The sequence below is a fragment of the Passer domesticus genome, chromosome 6 (genome assembly GCF_036417665.1).
Source record: "Passer domesticus isolate bPasDom1 chromosome 6, bPasDom1.hap1, whole genome shotgun sequence".
In the NCBI taxonomy this organism is placed as follows: domain Eukaryota; kingdom Metazoa; phylum Chordata; class Aves; order Passeriformes; family Passeridae; genus Passer; species Passer domesticus.
The window spans coordinates 51,303,567-51,328,025 of NC_087479.1; the positions used below are offsets into that span (position 1 = coordinate 51,303,567).

The 24,459-nt window shown below is 39.7% G+C and overlaps 1 protein-coding gene and 1 long non-coding RNA gene across 5 annotated transcripts in view; both read right to left on the minus strand.

Annotated features, from left to right (window-relative positions):
- LOC135303517 (uncharacterized) overlaps window positions 1-5,574 on the minus strand; it is a 45,571-nt gene extending 39,997 nt beyond the window's left edge. Inside the window, exons 1-3 of the long non-coding RNA XR_010364988.1 lie at window positions 5,465-5,574; window positions 5,149-5,217; window positions 3,552-4,660 (exon numbers count right to left, since the gene is read on the minus strand). This is a non-coding gene — a long non-coding RNA (uncharacterized LOC135303517). The remainder of the gene's footprint in view (window positions 1-3,551; window positions 4,661-5,148; window positions 5,218-5,464) is intronic.
- Window positions 5,575-16,576: 11,002 nt separating this feature from the next.
- Window positions 16,577-24,459, minus strand: part of TRIM66 (tripartite motif containing 66) — a 44,673-nt gene continuing 36,790 nt past the window's right edge. For 3 of the 4 annotated variants that reach the window (XM_064425442.1, XM_064425441.1, XM_064425444.1), the window contains exons 16-20: window positions 22,867-22,990; window positions 21,478-21,552; window positions 20,192-20,344; window positions 19,371-19,589; window positions 16,577-19,055 (exon numbers count right to left, since the gene is read on the minus strand). In XM_064425442.1, coding sequence (XP_064281512.1) covers window positions 18,996-19,055; window positions 19,371-19,589; window positions 20,192-20,344; window positions 21,478-21,552; window positions 22,867-22,990 — 631 coding nt within the window. In that variant the 3' untranslated portion in view covers window positions 16,577-18,995. The remainder of the gene's footprint in view (window positions 19,056-19,370; window positions 19,590-20,191; window positions 20,345-21,477; window positions 21,553-22,866; window positions 22,991-24,459) is intronic. The other variant, XM_064425443.1, reaches the window with a different exon arrangement.

Consider the following 24,459-nt stretch of genomic DNA (forward strand, 5'->3'; position numbering starts at 1 on the left):
GAAAACATTGTTTCAGTGCAAAGTAGCCAACAAACAAGGAAACAACAAAATAAAAACACCCCACAAACAAAAACTCCATTTGGTTGGTTTTCTGGTAGGTACAGGAGCACGAAAAAATTAGCAGCTGTGCTGAAACCTCATAATTAATAACTTGAGTTTGATTTTATAATTTATTATTTTAGGAAAATTTAGGGGGAAAATCAATGTCTGGCAAATGCATGAGCTGGACTAAAATGAGAACAGAAGAAAGGAGAGTTTTGTTATGTGTGCATGTGCCCCATATGTCCTACCATGGTCAACAGAGAGGGGGTTATTTGAAAGAAGGACCTTATTGAATTTCTTTTTCTTAGCTACACACAGGAATTCAACTCCTGAAGTATTTTAAGGTGGACTTGAACCCTTCTGCTACCATAAATGAAGGTGAGGGTTGCAATGTGATAAGTATGTAGCTACCACAAATCAAGGAAGGATAAATAATGAAGACCCTTTAAAGCTAAGGAAAGGTCTTTTTTCCACAGAGATAAACAAGTGTAGTAAGGAATTAATCAGGCAATTATCTGGCTTTAAAAATTTTCTATGTTAAAATAGAGTGTAACAAAATATTCTGTATTTTACTGATATCAAACAGGGTAAAGACAATAGTGCCCTCACCTCTCCACAGGAGCTTCTACCTGGCACAATCTGAATGACCAAGTCCAATTCCAAGCAGTGCAGGCAACCGCACAAAGGATGCTTGCTTCGAAAAAATCCACAAAACAATTTATTTAAAACTATATTAAATACTCTACACATGCTGTTTCAATATAATTTCTGCAGTTGGTGTCTTGCCCAGAGCTCTGAGAGCAGGTGTCCCCAATTTCATGATGGGTCCAATGTGGATCCATCCATCCTGCACGCACTTCTGAGTATTAATGCATAACAGCATCATTTGTTATCTGTTGCTAATTAGTACCTCTAATGAAAAATGCTAGACACAAAATAGGCTGCTTCTCCAGGTGAAGACATTTCAATGTCTAGAGAAATTAAGTGGTGTACAAAACCCACAGTTTTTCTCCCAACTGTATTAAATATTAGGCTATCAGGAATACTTTCCCCACACCAAAAAAAAAAAAAAAGAAGAAAAAAATTAATTGTTTCCTTCCTAGCAAATTGAAAGCACAAGCAAATTCCCATTTCTCTTTTGTTGAAGTATTCAAAAGAAAACCACTTCTTTTTGACAATTATTTCTCATGCAAGGAATAGAGATCAGAAGAATCCACACACCTTGTGGACCAAAGCTCACATAAAAAAAATTTCTTTGAAAGTCTTACAGCTTATGTAAAAATGTATAATGTATTTTCAAGATAATAATTACCATGTACTATAAAAATTATAGAATGATAGAACAGGTTTCTTCTTTTCTGTGCCCTCAATATTGCCAAACACATGAAGCATATGCCTTGATAAGAACTATATTCAAGAATAATAAAAACCATTCATTTTCAATTCACCTATTTTCTCATGTCTGAAGAGATCACAAACATTCTCAGCAGCACTTTTTATAAATAACTGCCTTATTTTATAAAGATATATAACATTTTTCCTGATTAGGATGGCCTTGCTAAGTAGATACAAAAATAATTATTTAGAGGTTGAGCTCATTCTGCAGGAGCAGCAAATGTTCTTTCAAAGACTGTTCTCATGCAGAGAGTTTAAATTTCATGCCATGTGATGTTCTAATAAAGCATATCTGCAAAATACAGAAATTCTCTTCCATTTCTGAGAAAAACTCTTTGAGCCCTCAGTTAAAATTATCAGAGGACAGAAGAAACAAAATATGCAGGTGTGCATAACATCACACGATGTTATGCAGTTTTATAAGAGCATTAATTTATTAAATATTTAATAATTTTTTTTCTTTTCACTTTAGTATTAAATACCAGTAATTAACACCTGACCAGTGTCAGGCACTGCTTCAACAATCTTCTTATGAGTTAAGAAGTTAAAAGCATTTGGTATGTGGCAATCTAATGGACCGACAATTGGAATGAACCTGGTCTTACTTCACCAAATTTAGGGGGTTTATTATAATTACATGTCATGGAATTGTTCTCCAATGGAAAGAGGACAACTCTACTACCATTACAGGCATCACAATCATCCATTCCATGATTAAATTTCAAGCACTCTCTCACAGAAATCTAAGATGATCCTCTCCAAAATACAGTGATGTGGATGAACAGATTTCAAATCCAACATGACAGAACTTACAGACAACTTACAAATAATGAAAATCTCTTGGATTTGAGAGATCATGTTTTCTCAGGCATTCCAAGAAAGATAATTTATACCTTGTGATGGTTCAGCCAAAAAAAAATAATAAAAAAGCCCAGGCAAAAAGTACAAGACCTGATCCGTCTCCTAGACCAAGTGACCAAGATTTATTTACTTGAATATGTATTAAAATACAAAATTATCAAAAATTAAAATCCTAAAATTACTGGTACTTTGTGTTCGTGTGTTGCAGCTCAGTTTTTATGTTCAGCACAATAAAACCTCCATTTAGGTTGGCAATTGAGCACACTGACAACTTTTAATGTTAAAAAAGGTGAAGCTGTTAAAGAAGACTTTGCACAAGACAAAAGAATTCTTGTCCAGCATTCAAGGCTGCTCCACTGTGTGCTTGGCACAGCAGGCTGGAATTACACTACCACAAGATTCAGCACTGGGAATCTCAGGAACCTGCAATTCTGGCAACTTCTCATTCCTCTACCGATCCCCCAAAATGTTTAGGTTTTATTTTAAAGTAAGAAATGTTATTACCAACATTCAAATAAACAAATAGTCCACTGAGCAGCCAGCAATAGTTATGGAAATATGAACTATGAAAAAATGACATAACACAAATTATCTGGAAGCAATTAGCATTTGCTAGTTTCAAACACAACTAAGTGCTCTAATGCCAAAAGAAAAAGTACAGGAAACACCAGAGGAGCCCATCCTTCAAAAGATATTTGCATAAGAAATGGCAGTGGGAAAAACTTTACACTCCATCTCCCTCCTGCCTTAAGTATCTTATTCCACCAAGTGTATCAGCAAAGCTGCCATGAGCAGATGCTAACACTGTAATTAATTCTCAGGACCCTTTTGTTTTACTACAGGGAACAAACGTGAAATAGTTGGGTGAACTAAATTGAGCATCAAGTACATTCAGTTGCTGATGGCAAATTGATTTTTTCACAGCAGGCTATCAGTTCAATTTCAGACAAGCATTTCATTAAGACACAGCATACATAACTCCTTATAACTTTGAACTACCTTCAGCACAGCACTAAGATCAAAGAACAATCAAGTCTTTGAGACTATGCTTAAAATAAAAAAATGGGCGCTTGACACCATGTTCTCCAGACAGAGGAAAGCAAAAATCAAACTCCAAAGGCTTGCTTGTGCAGCATGTAAGTTGGCTAACAACACAACTGGCATGAACTCTTGCCTGGCAATTTCTATATGAATCTCTCAGCTCTTTTCTTAAAACACCTGATGTCAGCTCTAGATGAAAACACACACAATACCTGTTTTTCCAAGTGGCTTGTCCCAGCAGTGCTCATCTGAGAGTTAGGCAGTGAGGACAGCTGACTTTGCAGCACAGCACAACATGGAGAGATGTTCTCCCTAGTGTCTGGGAGGCAGGTAGGTCATTCCTCTGCACCCTTCTTGAAGCTTGTTGTGAGGATGGAAGCAGCAATTGAGCAGTATCAAAAAAGAGGACTCTGAGGAATGCCATTCACACAGTCTAAACCCCAACAAGAATTCTCTCCAACTCATCCCACCAGAAGGTCTTCTGCAATCTACAGCATCACCTGATCCAAAGCAGGAGCCTGGAAGAAATCTGGGCAGGATGAATGAAAAGTGGGATCAAAACAAAAAATGCAGAAAACACAACTGTTACAAACTGATCCTGAATTTTTACATCTACTTAGACAGTCAAATATGTTAGTTATTCAGTTTTATTCTCATTTGGGTTCAGCAGTGACTAAAGCTGTTCCAAAGTAGTAAAACTTCAAATTAAAAACCAGCTTGTGCTGAGTTCCTGTTCAAGGAAAGAAAACAAAAAAGTTCAAGTTAGTATTCCCTCCAAGTTCAGTTCCATTAGCTGCACTTACATAAAAAACAGTGGGGGAAATGCTGCCTTGTTTGGTGTTTTTGCTTTAACCTTCAGAGGGGGTTACTGGACCTCTACTTAATGAGAATTTTTAGTTGAAAGCTTAGCATTTAAATGCTTTCCAGCTTGCTGCCAGAAATGATGCTGAACTCCACACAGCAACAGAAGCTACCAAAACATCTTCCTCTTCTATTCACATCCTGTCCTACCCATCCCATAGAGGCTTATCTCAACACATGCCAAAACTTCCCGTTCCCTCCCCCGTTCCCACTCTGCCCTTCCATCGCCTGATCTGGCACTCAGCTGCATCTTTATGGGCTCCACACAGTCATTTCTGGGATGCTTTTTCTCCCCAGCTCCTCCCTTAGCTCGATCTCTGATCCCATATTTCCCAGTGCTTCATTCCTAGTTGTTCTCCTTCACCTTCTTGGTATTCTCTCTAAAATCATCCAGATTCCAAATCCAGGGAGGGACATCAGAGATATTGGTCATCTTTGTTGTGCCAGTTTAAACCTGAACCTGCAAAGATTTAGTAGATCCCACAGTCCCACACCAAAATGAGTGACAGGTAGTAGGTACATTTAAAATGATCAGCTGTAAAATAAATATTCTAAACAGTCCTGTAAGTAAAACATAAGTATTTAGTTTAAGAGGCCCAAATTCGGACCTGCTGGCAGATCACTGTTGATTTTTTATAATTGCAGAGGAGTTTAATTTTTCACTGTTGGCATAAAAATATCTAAAATTTTTAACAGAGTTTTAGATTGTTTGTTTTGTTCATTTTAGCTCAAGCTAATTATTCTGTGTACTTGACTGTTTTTTAAAAATGCAAATCTGATGCACCAAAATATGTCAATATGGGGAAATTCATTACTCTTTCCATATGAAGCAGTTCAGGCAAGTATCTAATTGTATAAAAAAACCTCAAAAAATGCAACTAATAAATCACAACCAGAGTTTCCTCAGTTCTGTTACAGTTGCTTAAGATGATGAAACAAAACACTTACTTTAATTGGTTGTTCCTTGTTCTTTCTACACAGTGCTGTTTTCCCTGGGAGATTTCAAATGATAAGTAACTGGAAATTAGGAAGAGAATTAGTCCATTATTCTGCAGCAATGACACAATGATTAATTATATTAACTTACTTCCCCTTCTGCTTTCAAACCCTACAGTCATAAAATTAGTTTTGTTCAATATTCCAGAAGGGATATGAAAATTAAATTTACACAATTTAACAAAGTCCTGCAGGAAAGCCATACTCATCTAAGATAGTAGATGGATGGATCCTCTAATTTACAATAATATGCAGATGGCACACCTACCCCTTACAGAGCAATGTGCAGATAAGGAAGCTTCCCAAATGGCTCAGAAAAAGAGACTGTGAAAGGACATAGGTGGAAACAGATCAGGCAAGTCTGAGCTAGTGCATCCTCCTGGAAAGCACTCAAAAACTTTTCACTGTAATTCCCCCTGTAGTTAGTAGTTATAATTTCTTTTATCTAGTTCTTTTTAAACCACATAATATTTTAAACATCCTGAGCATTTTCTACGCCCTAGTGAATATGAAATAAATGAAAGGCTATTAGGGTCTAGGGAGGCAGATGGTGAATTAAAATCACCACCACACCAACCCAAATCCCCAAACTCCCATGTTTCTGGTAAATAATGCATTTCAGGAAGAGCATATTACTTTTGAGGAACAATGCATCTGCCACACTTTCAATGCTGGAAAACACTCAGATGCAATCCTATCTTCTCACTGCATGTCTTTTACATGGCGTAATGGTACATAATTCAAAAATATTTGCTTTTCATTAATTGACTCTTTTTTTCTCAAGAATTATTAATAAAATCATAGATCTGGAGCACTAAGTATATATCTTAACCCCAGAACAGCTATGCAAGACAGCCAGACTCAGCAGCTAACCTTTGTGCCTTAGCCCTGACATGGGCACTGTTTACTGGTTTCAGAATATCAAAATAAACTGACTGCAAACCATCTTTAAATGAATAATACAAAACAAAACAAAGCTTCTATGTGAAGAATGCAAGAGCCTTATAGGATCAAGGTCTGCACAATTATGGAGAAGATTTGATTAAGGAATCTGAATGTTTGTACTGCCATATAATCAGGACATAGCTACATTATTGGGAAAGAGGGGGAAAAGTAGCAATGAAGTTAAAGGACTTATTAATGTCTTGATTTAAGAAGGTGTCATTTCATATTGCCAACATGCTGTACTTCTGTCAAGTAACTCTGAGATGACCCCTTCTGCAATATCTGGATAAACTGGATTATTATGGGCAAACAGAGAAAGTTAGCAATGCACATTATCCAATAATAATTTTATCAAAATTAAACCCTGTACTTTATTGCAAATTCAATTCATAATGAAAAAAGATCGACTGTTAAATATGAGAGAATACCAAAATCTTCAGTTGGTAAGCCAGAAAAATCTAGATACTTACAATTTATTAATTGTAAGATAAATTAACTGTCTACTTTTTTAACTCATTTAAAACAAACACCATTACCCATAAATCATATTTGACATGTAAGTAAACTCAGAACCATCCAGGAAAGCCACCCATGGTTCACAAGGGCTGGAGACACAAGGCTGTCCCTGCACACAGGACACATCCTGCAGGTGAATCCATGCCTGGTGCTGTGTATTTGTTTGTCCTGTTTATTCACAAAATTCTGCAGGACAAGTAGAAGATACTGCATGGGCTGCCTGCAACAGAGACCTTAATCCTTGGCATTGGAATTATTAAGACCCAGATAAATTTATTTTAGGAAAAAACCCAACAAAACAATACCCTTAAAGAGGTGCTTCTAATAAATTTAAGTACTATTCTTAAATTATAACATTCATTAGGAACATGACATATAAGGTACTTCAGCTAATTGCATTTATTACCCCCAAGTTAATCACCACTGGAGAGGCAGCAAACATTACATCAGTGTTTGTGCCTGCAGTCAGCTCCCAGCCCAAGGGGCAGCACCTCTGGGGATCAGCACATTAGAAGATACCTTCATGGAGTAGCTATCCATTTTCTCTTCTAAATCTTCCAATATTCTTTCCATGCCAAAAATAATGCCATTTTTCTTTCATATGTGCCAATGCCTGAAGTACCTGATTGAAATAGATTTGATTTTTCCGGTTTTAAAAAAAATAGCAGGAAAGAAAAAAATTAAATATTTTATTGGGGTTTTTTTAAGTGCTTTCATTCTGCTCATTATATATTATGAAATAGGAATCTGAAGGTGCTGCAATATCCCCCAGTTACCTCAGGGCACTCAGTTCCAGCTCATGCTGCCTGGAATTGGCTCACCCCAGTGGCCTCTCCCACCGTGTTTTTAAGAGCTTGGCATCTTCTGCCAAAGCCACTACTGACTCCACAGGTTTGCCTCAGAAAGAATTAGTCCTAAAGAAGAGAAGCTTAAAAAAACAGGCTTAAAGACCTCCTCCCAAACTCTTGATATCACCATATTATACAGGACTTTGAAGCCACTATAATTCAAACAGATAGGCCACCTTGCCAAAATTTACTGTTAGATGTCAGATATTCACCCATTTAGGTGAGCTGAGCTTTTAGGGGCTCAGGCAACAGATGTGTCCATTTCTCCAGATAGGTCATTGTGCATTCCTTGAATGCCAGCATGATTGGCATTATTTTTTTTTTTCCTGAAGAAAGATCATTAAATTCCTAGACATAAAGACATAGGGATGTATTTGTCAGCCTCAGAATAACCTGAAAACAGGTGAAAATGGCTCCTGTGGTGATTTAGGGAGAAAATGGGGTTTTCCCCGTTTTGCACACTATTTCATGGCATTCCCACTGTTCCCACTAAAATTTGACCACCTCTGCTCTTGTTTCTTTAGGGGTAGTGACTTGTTGCTTGCATGGAATGAGCTTCAGGGAGGAATCCCCATTTATAATTCTACAATGGCTCAGGTACAGCACCTCCAATTCTGTTCCTGACTTGTGACCACAAGTACCAATGCTGAGAGAGCTTTTGCAAGGGCTTATTTAATAAAAAGCAGTGCCTTTCAGGCAAAAACACAACATAGGGAAAAAAAAAAAAAAAGGAATGTTATAAGTATACTTCAATTCCTCAGCGTTTCCTATCCCTGAGAGTTTGGGGAGAGCCCTACTACTTAAGCCATCTCTCTTTTGTCCTTCCAGGCATCCTTTCTAAACTACTTCAGTTTCAGTCTGAGGAAAAAAAATACATCACAGCAAGTGTAGCCTGAGGTGACAGTGAGTGACTCAGGTACCTCTGAGAAAAGGCCACTTCCAGTAGAAGAGGTCACACATAACATGCCAGCTACATCAAAAAAAATTGCTTGTTTGACCACTGTGGCTTGTGAATCAAGAGCAACACAGGCTCCTCTAAGACCCCCACATTGCAGATTCATGTTCCAATCCACAGCTGCCAAACAAGTGCATTATTCCTGGCCTGTCCCACCCCAGGAAAGCCGGCCAAGAGCCACCCGGGGCAGGAGGGGAAGGACTTCATGCAGGATGGGTGATGACAAAGACTGTAATCTCACCCAAGCAGGGCTGTTCCCAGGGGAATTTGCCCCACTGTGCCCAGCCAGCTGTCTGCTGGCTAACTGCCTCTGGGGCTCAATTCCACATGTACAATCTTCAGACTCCTTTTACAAGCTCTATTCAGAGCTGAGAATATAACCATTCTGATATCACCTTTTCCAGCCCTCCTGGTGGTTGCTCCCAGCCTGCCTGTGCTGTAATTCACCTTGATTTTGTCTGGGTTTGGCTGACCTGGCTTGTACAGGTCCGTTCTTTGTTTGTTCCATTGGTAGCCTGCACAGAGGAGACACACTGCATTGTCTCTGTGTCCTTCCACTGAAAGGTTCAAGTCGAAATTGTCTGTGTACCTTGCCAGAAACTTAAGACCAACAAAAGTAAACAGTCCTATCAAATAAAGGGCACCAGTTAGGAGAATAAGAACTCAGTACTACAACAATATAACAACAACAGTGAGGCTAAAAGACAAAACACATCAAAACCTCACACAGAAAATGATACTTTCTCATTCTCTTCATTTTCTAGTTCAAAATGTTAAGCGCAAGTAAAAGCCACATATGAAGAAAGGAACCACTGTGAAAGCTGCTGTGCTTCTGTCAGTCAGTACAAGACAATCTTGACCTTCATGCCACAATATTAAGCCAAAGTTCTTGAAAGGAGGCATTGTTTCAAAAGCCAGGCATTTTCTCAAGGGTAAGAAATGCCTGTTAAAGACTAGGCTGAAACCCCCGAGGTCAGATTACGTTTGACATGTGACATCTAAACTTCTTTATCTGAAAGGGAAATTGAGAAAGCTCTGACTGCTCTGTGCTACTTAGCTGTGCTTTGAACAGAATCCAGCATAAGTGTGTACTAACAGAAAGTCCGTGGGAAAGATTTAGATGGGGCTTTAGATATCCTTGATATTTATCTAAATATTTATCCTGTGATGTGTGAGTACACCTGCTTCTCTCCTTTGGGCCTAAAAAGAGTTACTTCTGTTTTGGATTGGTCTGGCATGAAATACACAGAAGATAAAGTGCCACCAGCCACCCTGCCCCAGCAACACCTGAGGAAACAGGTTCCCTGAGATGGAAAATTATGTCTTTTATCATACAGTAGTGCGATTCTAGTAAGAGCCTAAATATGGATGCACAGAAGCTTTTACTTCGATAGACACAATATGCAGACTAGGCTTAATAAGTGCCAGTATCTGTAATAGCCCTGGCAGTGATAATTTGGTGTTAAGAGCTGCAGTACCACTGGTAAAATTGGGAAGCATGGTTTGACCAGAGACAGCCAGTGGATGAAAGACCAGACAGGACCCAGCAGCGTGAGCTCTCAGAAACCCAACCCTATTCTGGGCAGCATCCAGAGCACTGTGGGCAGCAGGTGAGGGAGGGGGATCCGTTCCTCTGCTCTGGTGGAACCCCTCTGCAGTGCTGCACCCAGCTCTGGAGTCCCCAGCACAGCAAGGACATGGAACTGTTTGAGCCAGTCCAGAGGAGGCCACCAAATTTATCTGAGGGATGGAGAACCTCCCCTGTGAGGAAAGGCTGAGAGAGTTGGGATTGTTCAGCCTGGAGAAGAGGAAGCTCCAGGGTTGCTCTAATTGCAGACCGCTCATACCTGAAGGGAGATACAAGAGATGTGGAGAAGAAGTGATTACCTGAGCTTGTAGTGGCAGGAGAAGGGGGAATGATTTTAAACCGGGAGTAGGTTTAGATTGGATACCAGGAAGAAATTTTTACCTCTGAGGGTGGCAATTCCCCGGCACAGGTTGCCTGAGAAGCTGTGGCTGCCCCATCCTTTTGTGTTCAAGGCCAGGTTGGATGGGCCCTGAGTAGCCTGGCCTGTGGAAGGTGTCCCTACACCTGGTAGGGGGATGGAAACTGTGAGCTTTAAGGTCCCTCCCAAACCAAATCATTCTATTAAATGTTTAATTTCACCTTTTTTTTTTGTTTATTTGGGGTTTTTTTAAGCCAACCTGACTTCCCAGATCCTGAGAAGCGCTCGTACTCATCTCTCAGATTTCTCAGTGGAAGTTCATCGGCGCAGCAAAGGGCGGAGGGCAGCACCACAGGAAAGAACCGAGGTGTCGCCTGCCCCTTCCACACCGATTTCACGGCCATCCCTTCATCCCTTCAGCAATCGGCATCCTGGAGCTCCATCTACTGGAGCCGCGGGACCGGCCGGGAAGGGAGCAGGGACAGCGGCATGAGGGGACACACGCGGGATGAGGAGAGCCAGGCCCGGGACAGGCTCGGGATGAGGAGAGCCAGGCCCGGGACAGGCTCGGGATGATAAGAGCCTGGCCGGGCACTGCCAGGTTGGCAGGATGTCCCTGGGGAGCTGCTGCAGGGTGACACCATCCCCTGCCGAGCCCCAGCACCGCCCGGTCCCCGCGCTCATCCCGCTCCAGATGGAGCGTCCCAGGATGGTTTGGCTGTGGAAGGTCTCGAGTTCCTCCAAAGGAGCTCGAAAGTCCTTGAGAGTGCTCAGCGACTTCCAAGTGCTACGGTACACGAGGACATTTCAAAAGGAATGAGTAGCTTACCTTTAGGGAATGTGGTTGTAGCCAGGTCAGCAAATCCTCATGAGCGAGCATATTCTAAAGTGTGCCGTATCAAATACCCTAACTATAATGTCCCCAAAATGGTTATGAATAAGTGGTAAAACCACACAAGCAGACAGCTTCTCATAGTCTGGGTTTTTCTTTCCTTCCCAATAATGTCTCAAGTCAGTTATTTTCTCTTTTTTTTTTTGCTATATAAAATGTATTGGTTTCAGAGTCAGTTTATCAGCCCTGACACAGTGGAAATTGGCCTCTCACACTCCTCTTCCACTGAGGTGGTCACTAATTCACCTCAGGTGAAGGTAATCTGGTCAATCACAGATCAGCCAGGCCACAAGGGCAAGGCTCATTTGTACATCTTCTCAATGAGAATTCAGTTTACAGCTATTTGTCCAGCACTTTTCACATCCAAAAGTTTTGATGAAACCGCTCATATTTTTAAGAAATACTATGAGGGAGTTTTTATTGTTAATATCTATTTATATGGCCACAACTTTATTAAAAATGTGCCTGTTCTGTCATTTCCATAATTGGTGCATAGGGGTTAGAGAAACTTGAGAAAAACTGCTTCTTTGACAGTCTCCATCTACAAATCAACCTCCTTTGACAAACACTTTCAGCTTGCTTTTCCCACAAATTTGAATTTAAACACTATTTTTTTCTAGAAAGAAAATAAAGGGGGAAATTAACTTCCCTCTTTCCCCATAACACCAGATTGAGAGAGAGCTATCAAGAGATATATAAGTGCTAACTGTTTTCTACCGGGTACTTAAGGGAAACAGATGGGTGTAATTATGGTTTTATGGAGGTCTTACCTAAAATGCTTACACTCAGCTGCCACATTACAGCTTGATTCTCGCTTGTGAATACATATATTAATCTTTGTAAAGGTCTGCACAGATTTTAAGCTAAGGGGGAGCACACAGCCCCGTAGCTACTTCCCGTGGAAGGAGACCATATTAAAACCAGAAGGTGCACTGATACTGGAACCCGCAGGACTTGGAGGAGGCAAATTTTCCTTGCTTAAAACGACTCAGAGTGGGCTGAAAGCAGCAGAGGGAGCCAGCTGCCTTGCTTTGGAGGTACCAGCACCGCTGATGCCCTGCAGCCAGCCCTGCACCGAACCTCCACCTGCTTTACCCCTGGCAGTGACTCTCCTGTTCCCAGAAATATAGGAAATACTAGGAAAATTAGAAGCATAGATATATTAGGAAAAGCTAAGCTTTGCTGCATCATTAAAGTTTACTGACTCATTCAGGCTGTACCACCACCTCTGGCAGTGAGCAGCACCTAAATCCTTCCCAGGAACCCGAGAAAATACCCGTTCAATTGCAAAATGTAACTGAGAGAGGAATAAAAAACATCTCCACCTCTCACCCCTTTGCATCTGTGTGAGAATTTCATCTTTTCATAAGAGCTGCAGAAACACCTTTGCTCAAATCAGTGAGGAAAGTTATACACAGAACTTGACTTCTCTGACAAAACCAGCAAAAGGACTGCAGTGCCACCCCTCACTCCCCCCCCCCCCCCATCCCAACACCACCGTTGGTGTTTACTCACCTTCAATTCCATTAAAAGAATTCTCATTTTCTTCCCATATGATGAGATAGTGTAAAAAAGGGGGGAAACCAACTAATGTTGGTTTTTAAAATCTGAATCTCAGCTTTGGCAGGTGAAGTAACACAAATTTCCATATAATTTTTTGATCTCCAGCTCCAGAACCATTTTTTTTTCCCCACTGGAACTATAAAAAAACATCAACAAGGCTAAAAGTCAAGTCCTCCTATTCCCTTCTCAGGTGCCTCTTCCTCTTTATTTCTCACACTTCATAATGTTAAGGCTCAATTTATCTCTGAGTGACCCCAGTTAAATCAATCAGTCTTCAATGCATTTGCACAGGTACTCAGGAGGAAAAAATTTGATTAGTTAATCATTTAATTACAAACTGCTGAATTAATAATGGAGAACTTGGCTCAAAATGAGAAGGGCATTGTAGCACTGACATCTGGGAAGAGGTGAGGCAACCAATGTAAATTTATCTGTAAATTGTGCATTATTTGGAAGCAGTAAAAGCCAATAAACACAGAATCATGTTAATTCTGCAGGCTTCTCACAGAGTAAAAGGTTGTGTTCTGTGGCTGTAAATATACTCATATACTTACACTATGTCCTAATTAGGACCAGTGAAAGGAAGAAATTGCATATTCCCATCCATTTAATATTCTTTCACTACATGAGCCATCTAGATAGCAGATGAAGGGTGTGCTGCAGTGATACTTTTCCCAGCTGAGATACTGAAAGTTTCCAGGGTGTTCCCACCTCTCCAGCACGTGTCCAGAGCAGGCTGTCTCTCTCTGCCCCCCAGGGATTCCCAGCCCCATGGCACCAGGCTGGGGCTGGCATGATGCAACACAGCACACTGGGAAGAGCTCTGAACTTGATGCAAGAGCTAGGAAGTGAGACTGTCACCTCAAAAGGTCTTTGTTGGGAACTTCTTGTCCAGCAGGCTCACTCCAATTAAGAGCACAGAGATTTTTGAGATATTTAAAAGATCAAAAATAAATATTAAGACTTTCTGCTTTCTTGAATGGTTTGGGATGTTACTTCTGGGGAGCCTTTATGTAGTTCACTCTCTGGAGAAAATCCATGCTGTTGGTATCACGCCTGAGGTAACCTGGCTCAGCCAGAGGTTACAGCTGCAGTATCTGCATTGCCCAGGCCACTACAGCTGCTCTGGAGCTGTGAGGCACTGGTAAGTCTGCAGCAGTGGACTGAGCACTGCCCCATTGCCCCTCACTGAACAGAACTGCCCTGCAGGTAAAACAAGCTCTGTGTGACTGCTGACACTGCTCCAGGACTGGAGGTGCTAAGCCCAAGCATCATTTGCAGCATGCTGTCAGAGCCAAATCCCCTCCTCCATAATGAAAGGTTTTAGTATCCCAAATCGGAGAAGTCTCACAATGCTTTCATTTAACACTGCTCCATGATAATCCTGCAGCCAGGTCTGAGGGCTGTATTCCATTTCCATCCCTGCTGCTTGCTCATTCCGTTAGCTTGGCATGCTGTTTTCCACAGTTAAAAGTGGGAAATATTTATAAGAACATCACAAACATGGATATAAGCCAGTCAACCAACATTTCTAAAGCCCTCAGAGGCCACAGGGAAAAAGAAACAGAGGTGTGTCCACTGTTTGCTTAAAGCACTGAATTCTTTAATGTTATTTTTCATAAGCCAAAGCCCACCTGTATATGTTAAAAATAGACTGCACTGCAGATGCCTGAGGTATTCAAAATTATGTGTAAGATGCAGGATGGGGTTTGGGTAGGCTTTAAAGTTTAATTTTTAATTGATTTTCACTTTATCTAAGCTCCATCTTGTTCCTTAATTTATACCATAGAATAAAATATCCTATAAAGTTTTGGGTTAATTTCTGTGATATACAGAACACTCACACAGTCCACTTGTTCTATAGTGATCATCCTCTTCTATTAACACTTTCAGTATTAGAAATTAAGGGTGTTTTCCATTTGCTGCTCTTTCACAAGAAAGGACTGCTTAGTTTGGCCCAGAGGGCTGTAAATTCAGAAGTGTTGCACTGCACCACAGGCTATGCAGTGTGGTATAGACATATGCATAAACTATTTCCTTGACTTAAACCTAGGCCTATTTTAATGCTGTTGCAAGAAACATTAAAAGTGTAGTAAATAACAAAAATGTGATTATTTACAGAATGAACACTAACTTATAAATTACCATACAACCCAGGATTAACTGCATAAAATAGCCTAGCACAACAGTCTGTTTTGCTGTCATTATCTGAAGAGATCACAATTCTGATGCTTTTTAATGATCTCTGAACACTGGCATTTGTTAGGCCCAGCATAAACCCAGATTAAGTTCTGTGAGTTTCTGCAAGCAGAGTTCAACATGTGAAGCCCTGTTAGGGTGCTGAGTTTGTTCATTCAGCCAGGAGAAATGCTCATCCTGGTGCAGGCAGTCAGCACAAAACCTGGAAACAAGCTAATTCGGAAATGTACAAATCACACCATGTTAAAGGTACAATCTAAACATTAGCTCAGATTTGAAAATTTACAGGGAGTCTGTTACAAATTCCACCCTAAACAGGAAGAAGTCATCTTAAAATTATCTTTCAAGAACCTCTTTTAAAACTCTTGGAATGAAAAGGGAGCAACCTGACCTGGATGTGTGACAACAAATTTGAACATTGCAATTTTTCATCTCCACAGTAATATTCCCACCATAGCAAACACTGTTCCCAAAAAACCCACCCAAATTCTGTCTTCCTACTTTTGCATATCCTAACAGAAGCTTCTACAAAAGTCTCCTTAATCTAAATGCTACCAGTTTACTAAATGCTGTCATAGAACACACATAACTACACAGTAAAAGAGACTTGCACAAACATTTACTAACAGACAGAAACAGACAGTGGAGTAGCATTTCTCAAAAAAAAAAAAAAAAACAACAAACAAACAAAACAATACTTCTTTCTTCTTGCTCCTCTTCAGCCTATGACTGCTGCCTATCTTTATTTCCCTCAGAATATCTCATTTGATAGCTAAATAAAATCACAGAAACTCAGCTGGTATTTAGCTTTTTGTCGACAATACAGTTTATTGCCTCTATTTAACAACTGAAGGAATTGCATGCCCAGATTTTCCACACTTTCCTATTTATACAATAAAAAAGTTACCTCTAACTATAAATGATCTCCCAATTATATCTGAAGAGTAGCACAGCTGTAACCCTGAGAGGAGGAGTCCTTACCCCTCAAGCCAATAGGTCCCCAGGTCAGAAAGTTTTATTTTCCCAAAAAACAAACAGGGAGGAACCAATAATAATATAAAAACATTTGCAGTGTCTGCTTGATTTCTTGCCAATAGAGGATTTTTGTTCTTTGTTTTGGTAAATTATTCCAATTTTTGGAATTTTCAGTTTTATAATATCTCTTCTCATTCCCCCAGATTAATACATTACAATATGTTTTTCCTCTCACTAATAAGTAGCATACTTCTTGGCACTTTATGTGTACAGACATTTAAGGAACAAACATTTTTTGCTACTTGTTCTTGTCATGTTTGTTTCTCAATAACTTAGAGCAACTGAAAAGCAAAAAGGCAAAATAACTACTTGCTATTGAAAATATTAGCACAAACAGCAAGCTGTGCTAGCATAGCTGCTTTCATAACTTGCTATCAGAAGTTATGAGCAACTTAGCTGATGATTGTTAAATTATATTATACAATACACAAATTGAAAGCAGATGTACTGAGAGCAAAAATGTCAGATGGATGTGCAAAAAGACATTTCACATGTTTTATTGTTCAGCAATGCACATTACACATATAAACATGCAGTCATTGTTAATGTGTATGGTTAAACACCTGTTTGTGTTAGCTGTGATGCCATTCTCCTGTCACCATACTGGAACAAGCAGGCCTTTGAAATTGTCTGAGGGAAAATGAAAACCAAATCTGTAGCTGTCATTTCTTCTTTGACAGACCTATTATGAAGCTGCAATTAATCTCTTTTCCAGTATTTAAACACAGAAAGGATTTTCCCTTTATACATGTAACACTTCACATGTAGGAAAAATATATTGTTCCCATAACCTGCACTGTATTGTGAATTTGCTGACCCACAGATTCATGTTTGAAAATATATGAAGTCATACATCGTACTTCAGTTTTTGTTATGCTTACCAACATGACATGAGGTTTAATGACGGGGTTTGTTTTAATTGTTACTAGTCTTAGAGGATTAACGAGAATCTAAGTTAGTCTTAAGAATGCTCAGGTCATTCAGTCCTGACAGAACAAACCAAAAAGGTGTTTCATTTATGACAACAAACTGGAAAACTTCTATTTTTAATAAAAGCATAATACACCCCAGATAAATTTTATTTAAACAGGTGTTCTCCAAAACCAAGGGTTGAGTTAATAACCTTACAGCCTTTAAGAAGACCCTTGTTGACTCTGCTCTTCCAGGAAAAGAGGAAGCCATCACTAATCTCTCACATTTCTACCACTGCCCCTAGATGAAGTCTAAAAAAGCATATCATTTTTGCATTATTAATGGTAAAAGGCAGTTCTTTGGTGGAGGAACTGAGAAAAAGTGATACCTGTAGCACAGATAAGGGTGATTAATTCAATGACAAACCTGCACTCATTGTCCTGCACCAAGACTCTCACTGTTTTGAGGAATTTGACAGAAAGAAAACATATATGAATTCTGTCCCTTTATCTCACAGTTTGCCAGTCAGTTTCTAACATCCAGATTTTCATTTCTCCAAAGAAAAGGAAAGATTAGCACACTACCAAGTTAAGGGCAAACAATAAGTCACACATAGTAGAATATAACATTCATGTCTTATTATTATTTCATATATAAGCCTTTAAAGTGTTATCTAAAATAACACACATGGTTACCAGACAAAATAGCCCATATAAACTATGCTGAAAATATCATTTTTATTTACAGGAACCTAATTAAAAAGAACTTTAATTGTGTTTGAGGTCTGCAACAACCTCCTGTGTCAGAGTTAGGCTCCAGCCTGGATTATTCTGCTGGGCAGAGCTCTAAGGAGGAAGATTCCCTGGCCTTGCAGAGATGTGGCTCACCTGCTGCTGGAAGGGGTGGGAAGCAGCTTGCAAACGATCACTCTTTGCTCAGGTGTGATGTCCTGTTACCTACTCCACCCTTCAGACTTTACAGTGACATGCAACCTTGGTTCAAGTGAACTCTAAATCTGCTCTTGGTTGTGTTCTGCATATACGTTGTGAAATTTAGGAAAAAAAAATCTTAGCCTTTCTGTTTGATCTTCTACATATATATCATAATCATCATCTTCTAGTACTGCTGGTAACCACAGCTACAGGTAATAAGCAAAAAGAAAATCAGAAATAAATGGCATTATTTTATAGGCACTTCTAGAACCATGTAATTTGCTCCATAGTTAATTTGCTGAATTCCAATATCTACTTTATAAGGGGAAAAAAACCAAAACAACTGCCTTGGGTTGTATAAAAATGTTGCCTTTTAGAGCTACGAAATCCCACTCTGCTTTACCAAGCATGAATTAGATGCCAGAAGAATGATGCCTTGCAAAGACAGCACCCAGTATGCACTGAGAACCAGCCCTCACAGAGCCCTTGTATCAGCACCACCAGCACTTGTTCTTTCCTGATTTAATGAAAACCCTGTGCTTCAAAAGAAACAGATAATCACATTATCTCACAGGCTTTGGAGCAGCCAAGCTCTCAGAAAAATCATTGAATAAGACAACAGGATTACAGCTTTAATGGCTACACGTTGTATTTGTCACAAAGCATGGACAACATTCACACTGAGGCTGCAAGATTATTACATGGTTACCTGTGCTCTATAAAATAGAGATGTCAGATTGAACAGATTATGAAACGGTACTGCAGTATGAGGTATTATTAGGATGTTGTTTTTATTATTATTTATCATTACCTATGACCAAGACATTAGTACTTCAGTGTAAACACTGCGAAACCTATACGTGATTGAACAGATGGGATATTGACAGATTTAAACATTTTGGATCTGTTGTCTATCCACGAGAACTAGAAATAAGGCATATGGTCAGCAGAATAGGAGAGTTTCAACAAACAGCCCGAGCGCTTTGCTTTCCTCCCACACACCTTAACTCTGCCAGTCATGCTGCTGGATTCCTCAAATCTCATATCTTGAGGAAGTCATACCTGAGGAAGGCTGTTAGCTGGCTGAAACATCATTCTTTTAGTTTTTTCGCTTTCCTGTGTACAAAGGAAACAAACAATGAATAGCTAAAGGGTTTAATCTTTTTACAAACCTTGACAGAGCTCTCTGCTAGGAAGGTAACTGCGCAGCCTGAGAGGCTTCATTTGCTCCCGCTCGCATATTTATACACATCTGACACTTTATTTCACTCAAGGGACTGTGACATAACATTGTAGAACAGATCATATATCCGTGATAGAAGCTTGACAGTTCTCCCAGACAGCCCTGCCAAAACTTCCCATCAGTGGATGTAAACAGAGTTAGCAGGGAGGCCACTTAGCAACCAAATGCTTTTGCTTTTGCAATCTTACAGCGTGGCGCCGTTTCCTTTTGGGCTGCACGCACTCCTGCCCGTACGACGGCCACTGGAAATCCTGGGATGGCACTGGGCTATTCTGTCTCTCCACGTCTTCAGAATCAGAGTCATCCTGCTGCATTGAAGGGAAATGCCTGTCTGGATAGATCTCTCTCAGTTTGTCCTCAAAGAACTCATCCAGGCATCGTCCAGCCTCAGCCACCTCAGAATCTGGCTGTGAGGGAATGAATAACTGTTCAGTGCTACCACACATGGAAATCATCTAGAATCAAACCCAAAGAACTACCCCACCCCAACATCTTTCCTTGGCTCTGTCTGCTACATCTCCATTAGCTTCTGCACACTTTCTACAGGCCATTAGTCCCTCTGAATTTTCCAGTGTAAGTAAAAACCAGATGCTGCTGTTAAGGAACACGTTTGTGCACCTCTAAGAAGTGGAGAGGTGCAGTGAACTAGAAAGAACAGCGGTCATCACTGCTTAGGAATTTCTGTGCATTTTATTTTCCCTAGGTATTTAGCTGGCTGTGACTGGCTTCTCACAGCAAACACAGCAACATTCCATAGAGCTGTCTGTGAAGATGCCCCTCTTTAATTTTAGATCCGTATTTATCTCAAGTTCTCAGACACCTATATCATACAAACTTCATTCCTGTCATTAAAAAACCTCTGACACATCTTCCAATGAATAAAACTGATTAATACTTCTGCTTATCCTAATACATCTGACTTCCATGGAATCACTAGTTGCACCAATGTGACAGCCACTGCAAGAGCCAGCCCCTGCTTTGTTCCCCCCCATGCATTTTAGAAACATACATAATTGAACTTTGCACAGTTCCAAAACATGAGACGCACGTCAGTCACAAGTTCCTCAGGTGCAGAGTAGCGGGACTTGTCTTTTTTTTGCAGTTTCCTTCGTATGGTGGACAAATCCATTGGCCTTTTGATGATCTGATAATAATGCCGAGCCTGAAATAAGAATAAAAGGCAGGTATGAGACATTTTGAATTCAAACATTTCCTCTCCAGTGACTTCTTTGCAATTTTGGACAGAAGCCATTGCAGAAGAGTCCTTGCAGCATGTAGAGAGCTTTAATCTTTTAGTACCTATGCTTGCACATCATCTTCCTGGGTGCTCTTTTATTTGATTAAAAACATATTTGTTTTCAAGATTGGTCCTAAAAATAGCACACTTCAGTGACTACTCTGCTGCTTGCACTTTGTAAAGTTTATCCCCAGATAACCATAACCCAAATTTAACCATTATCAATAATATATGTAACATTGATAACTAGCTGACATGTTCCCCAAGAATTACAAAAAGAATGTGCTGTGATACTTTCAGCTGATAATGTGGGAAGCAGTCTGTCAAGAGTGACAATATAGGATACTGTGCACTCTTTTAAAAATTCAACAAAAGCTTTTTTCAATGAGCATCAGCTACCAGGATATCCCACTTCTTAAATCTTTCAGGGTCTAAACCTACTTGTTAAGTAATTTGTTCCATAAGATCATTACAAGCTTTTTTAGGTGGAATGGGCTTGTATCATTATCTGAACTACTCCTTCACATAAAACCTTAATTTTCCCCCTCTTCAACTTTCAGCACATGGTGCTCCACTGTTACAATAATGTGAGTCCGCACCTTCCTTAAAGCAGACCATTAATATTGCAAATTGTGGAGTGGATGGTTGAAGCATATATCTCTACATCTTCCCCTGCACACAGTCACTTTTACCCTCTGTGCACAAGAAAAGAGGGAGATCAGGGTTGCTTCTAGAGCAGACCTCTCTTATGACAGCACAAGATTCTGCATGTACATGGCAAGTCAACTCTTTTAATCCCTGGAACCCCTCATACACCTTTGCCATTCTACCAGCTTCTTAAATTGGCACTCAGACATGGCCTGAGCACTGGCCAAACATTTCCCTGCCTCTGGCCTGATACCTTCAAGGTACTTGGAAGAGGCAAACACCCACCATTCCCTAGGAAGCAACACTGTTCAGAAAAAAAAAAACAAACCCTCTTGAGTACCTTTCAAGAAAAAAAAGAAGCTTGTGAGGTTCTCTGTATTCTCTCAGATCCCTGTCCATGCAGTACTTACCAGGGGACTGACAGGTTCATGGAATGGGAGGCTCATACTGCTGCAGAATAGGGAGAGCACCAGCTTTTCACACTTCTGTGGAAGCCAAAATGGTAATACATTTTAATTCAAAACAAGGGCATTTCATTCTCGCCCTTAGTTAATCAATCATACTAAAAAAAAAGAGAATTCTCAGATTAATTTCTGGTGCAAATTGGCACACTTCACTCTAGTCAGGGATACGCTTTGCCTCATAGCATTGTTATACCTTGGAAAATAAGGATAGTCAAGAAATGCAAGAAATTAAATATTTTCCTGGAAATTCTTGGGAATTAATCAGTATCATTATTTTCTTTGTGTGCTCCAGATCTATTCCTTGGCTCTCGACTGAGAGAATAACAGCAACAATGTGGAGAGAGTTAAATGGCCAATGTTTCCCACTGCTCATATCCATTCATGCAAACTGATATAAGTTGGTAGTACTGTATGAAAACTACTCCCTTTAATCATCATTAACTTGAAAAACACTTATACTAGTGTTTGGCTCATTTATTAGTGAAAAAAATGTACTACATAAACATTATAAGCCATATTTTCTCACAAACAATAGAATTTTTAATCAAGTCAATTTTCTAAATAGGACTTCACTATTCGGGACCTAAAATCCCAATAATTTTGCCCAGTTTTACCAAATCCAGTAGAAACAGGGCCAGCTCATCTTCTGCACTCAGTTGTGTGGACTCCTCCTCTCTATCCAGTTAACACCAATATAGACACAACATCTATTTTAAATTTGTGCCTTCCAAATACTAAGGACTTTAGGAAAAGTCAATTTCATTATTAGATGGAAGATTTGGTAGAGAAAACTAGTAATAGGTATGTAAAGTGATAAGCTTTCCTCTAGGCTAAGAGCCTAAATAGCTTCAAGGAAACTAAGGGGACATATGAAGAAGACTGTTTGATGATGTCAAGCCAACGGAAAAGTGTCCAAAAAGTGTCTTCATCACAAAAATGTTATTGCACTGACCCAAGTAGATGTCTCAGAAGGTGCCAAGTTTTAAAGGAAAAAGATTCAGTGTCACAAACCAGGCAAAACTGACTCGTGGAAGCTCTGTTCTTGAGTGTAACTTCCCTGTTCAAAGTAAAAAAATTTCCACATCTGCCTGCCTCATCTTTCCGTAACATTTTTTAAATGAAGAGCTATGTCAAGAACGAAGACCAAATAATATACAAAATAACATATAACCAAATAATAGCAATGCTTTTGTTGTATTTACTACTGTGTGCAACATTTGACTAGCAGCCAGGTGAAAACCATCATCTGTCTCATGAAAAAGCAAAGCCTCATGCTGAGATTATATGGCCTGTTCTAAATAGTGCAATATATTTTGTAACATATATCATTCCCACCTTCTGGTCACAGTCACCAAGGCCATATTGGGAGTTGTAGCTGTGGCTGTAGCGTGTGTTCTCACAGTCATACTCCACCTCTGGCTTCACTGGGTTACGGCAAAGCGAGCACACCCATTCTCCCCTGCAAAACAAGAAACCAAAAAACTCATGGGGAATTTTTTTCCACACCCTTGTGAAATGGCAAATCTCAGAAATCACTATTTGGAAAGCCTCATCCTTAACTAGCATTACTATAGCAGGCAATCTGAAGCCCATTGTACTAGATAGTCTTCATTGGATTTGAATCCACTTAGAAGTATAATCATTTCAGGTTCTGTTCCTGTCACAAAGGAAAAGAAAGCCATAAAACTGTGTTTGGAATAATCTACCAGCAGTGTATGCATCTGCACTGATTCAAGTTCTGCTTTGAAAAAAAACCACTAAGGAAAAACAGGCTTAGGAAAAACTGGTTCATAAGACAAACCCAAACCCTTTTGATAACTGAGGTATTTATTATCAATTGATAAAATAATTGACATATTTATCTAAGAAATCAACATTATCAGAAAAGGTATGATAATACACAGGTCCCCAAACCAAACAGACATAATCCTGCAAGGGCATGCGTGCCCATGCTAGTAGATGCATTTTCAGAAACCTCTTGAAGAATTTCATGAAGGCAGTGATGCAACATCTACAACAGCAGGGTCTGACTAGCTACAGTTGAAGGTATATTCAAGAATTATGAATATGAAACTTTAGTTAAGAGAATTAATTTACTTCTTTAGAGTTTAACTTTGCCTATAAATTCTATTCTAACAGGAAAACTTGGTTTTCACACTGTTTTGAAACTAGAAGGTAATAATAACTCCACTAATAGGGAAAAAGAATGAAAAGCCAAGAGCTGAAAAGTCCTGGGTTTTGAACAGAAAGGAGAAACCAGAATCTCCAAATTAATACCTTACAACATGTTTTTCTCAGCTGAGACAATGATTTGAGCTTGACTCAAATGAAGTAGACTTTGGTTCCACTTAGTAATGAATTCTATCAAAATTACAATTGCGTACCACAGTAATGTACATTATTCAGTCTCACTTTTAAGTTTGGTACGTGGACATGTGTCTATTTCTGGTTCATTGCATACAATCCATCTGAGACAAGTTGCAAGAGAACCTATCTTAGGGAAAGTAATGACTGAAATGCTTCCACAAAAGCCCTGACAATCCTACATTTCCCATAAAATTTGTTAACAAACTGAATAAAAACTCACTGATTGCCCCTCTCTTGTGCTAATCTCTTTCTGCCAAGAAGAGCTGATGTTTACACTCCAGATGCTACATGAGAGTTAGGTTTTTATTTTTCTCCAGTGAGTCACGTGAAAGTTTTTAAGTTCAGGTGTGTCACCTCCCTTGCTGTACTGGCCAGTTAACTGCAGGAAGGGCACAGTGACAGGAAACAGTTCTTTTTCATAATTCATCTAGTTCCTCGCATGCAAGACAGAAAAGGTATCAAAAAAGGCAAGTGAGAGATGCAGCCCTTGCTAAGCCTGAAACATCAATCCCTGCGGATATCTTCTGCCCCCAGGCAGTGAGCAGGAACAGCACAGTAGTG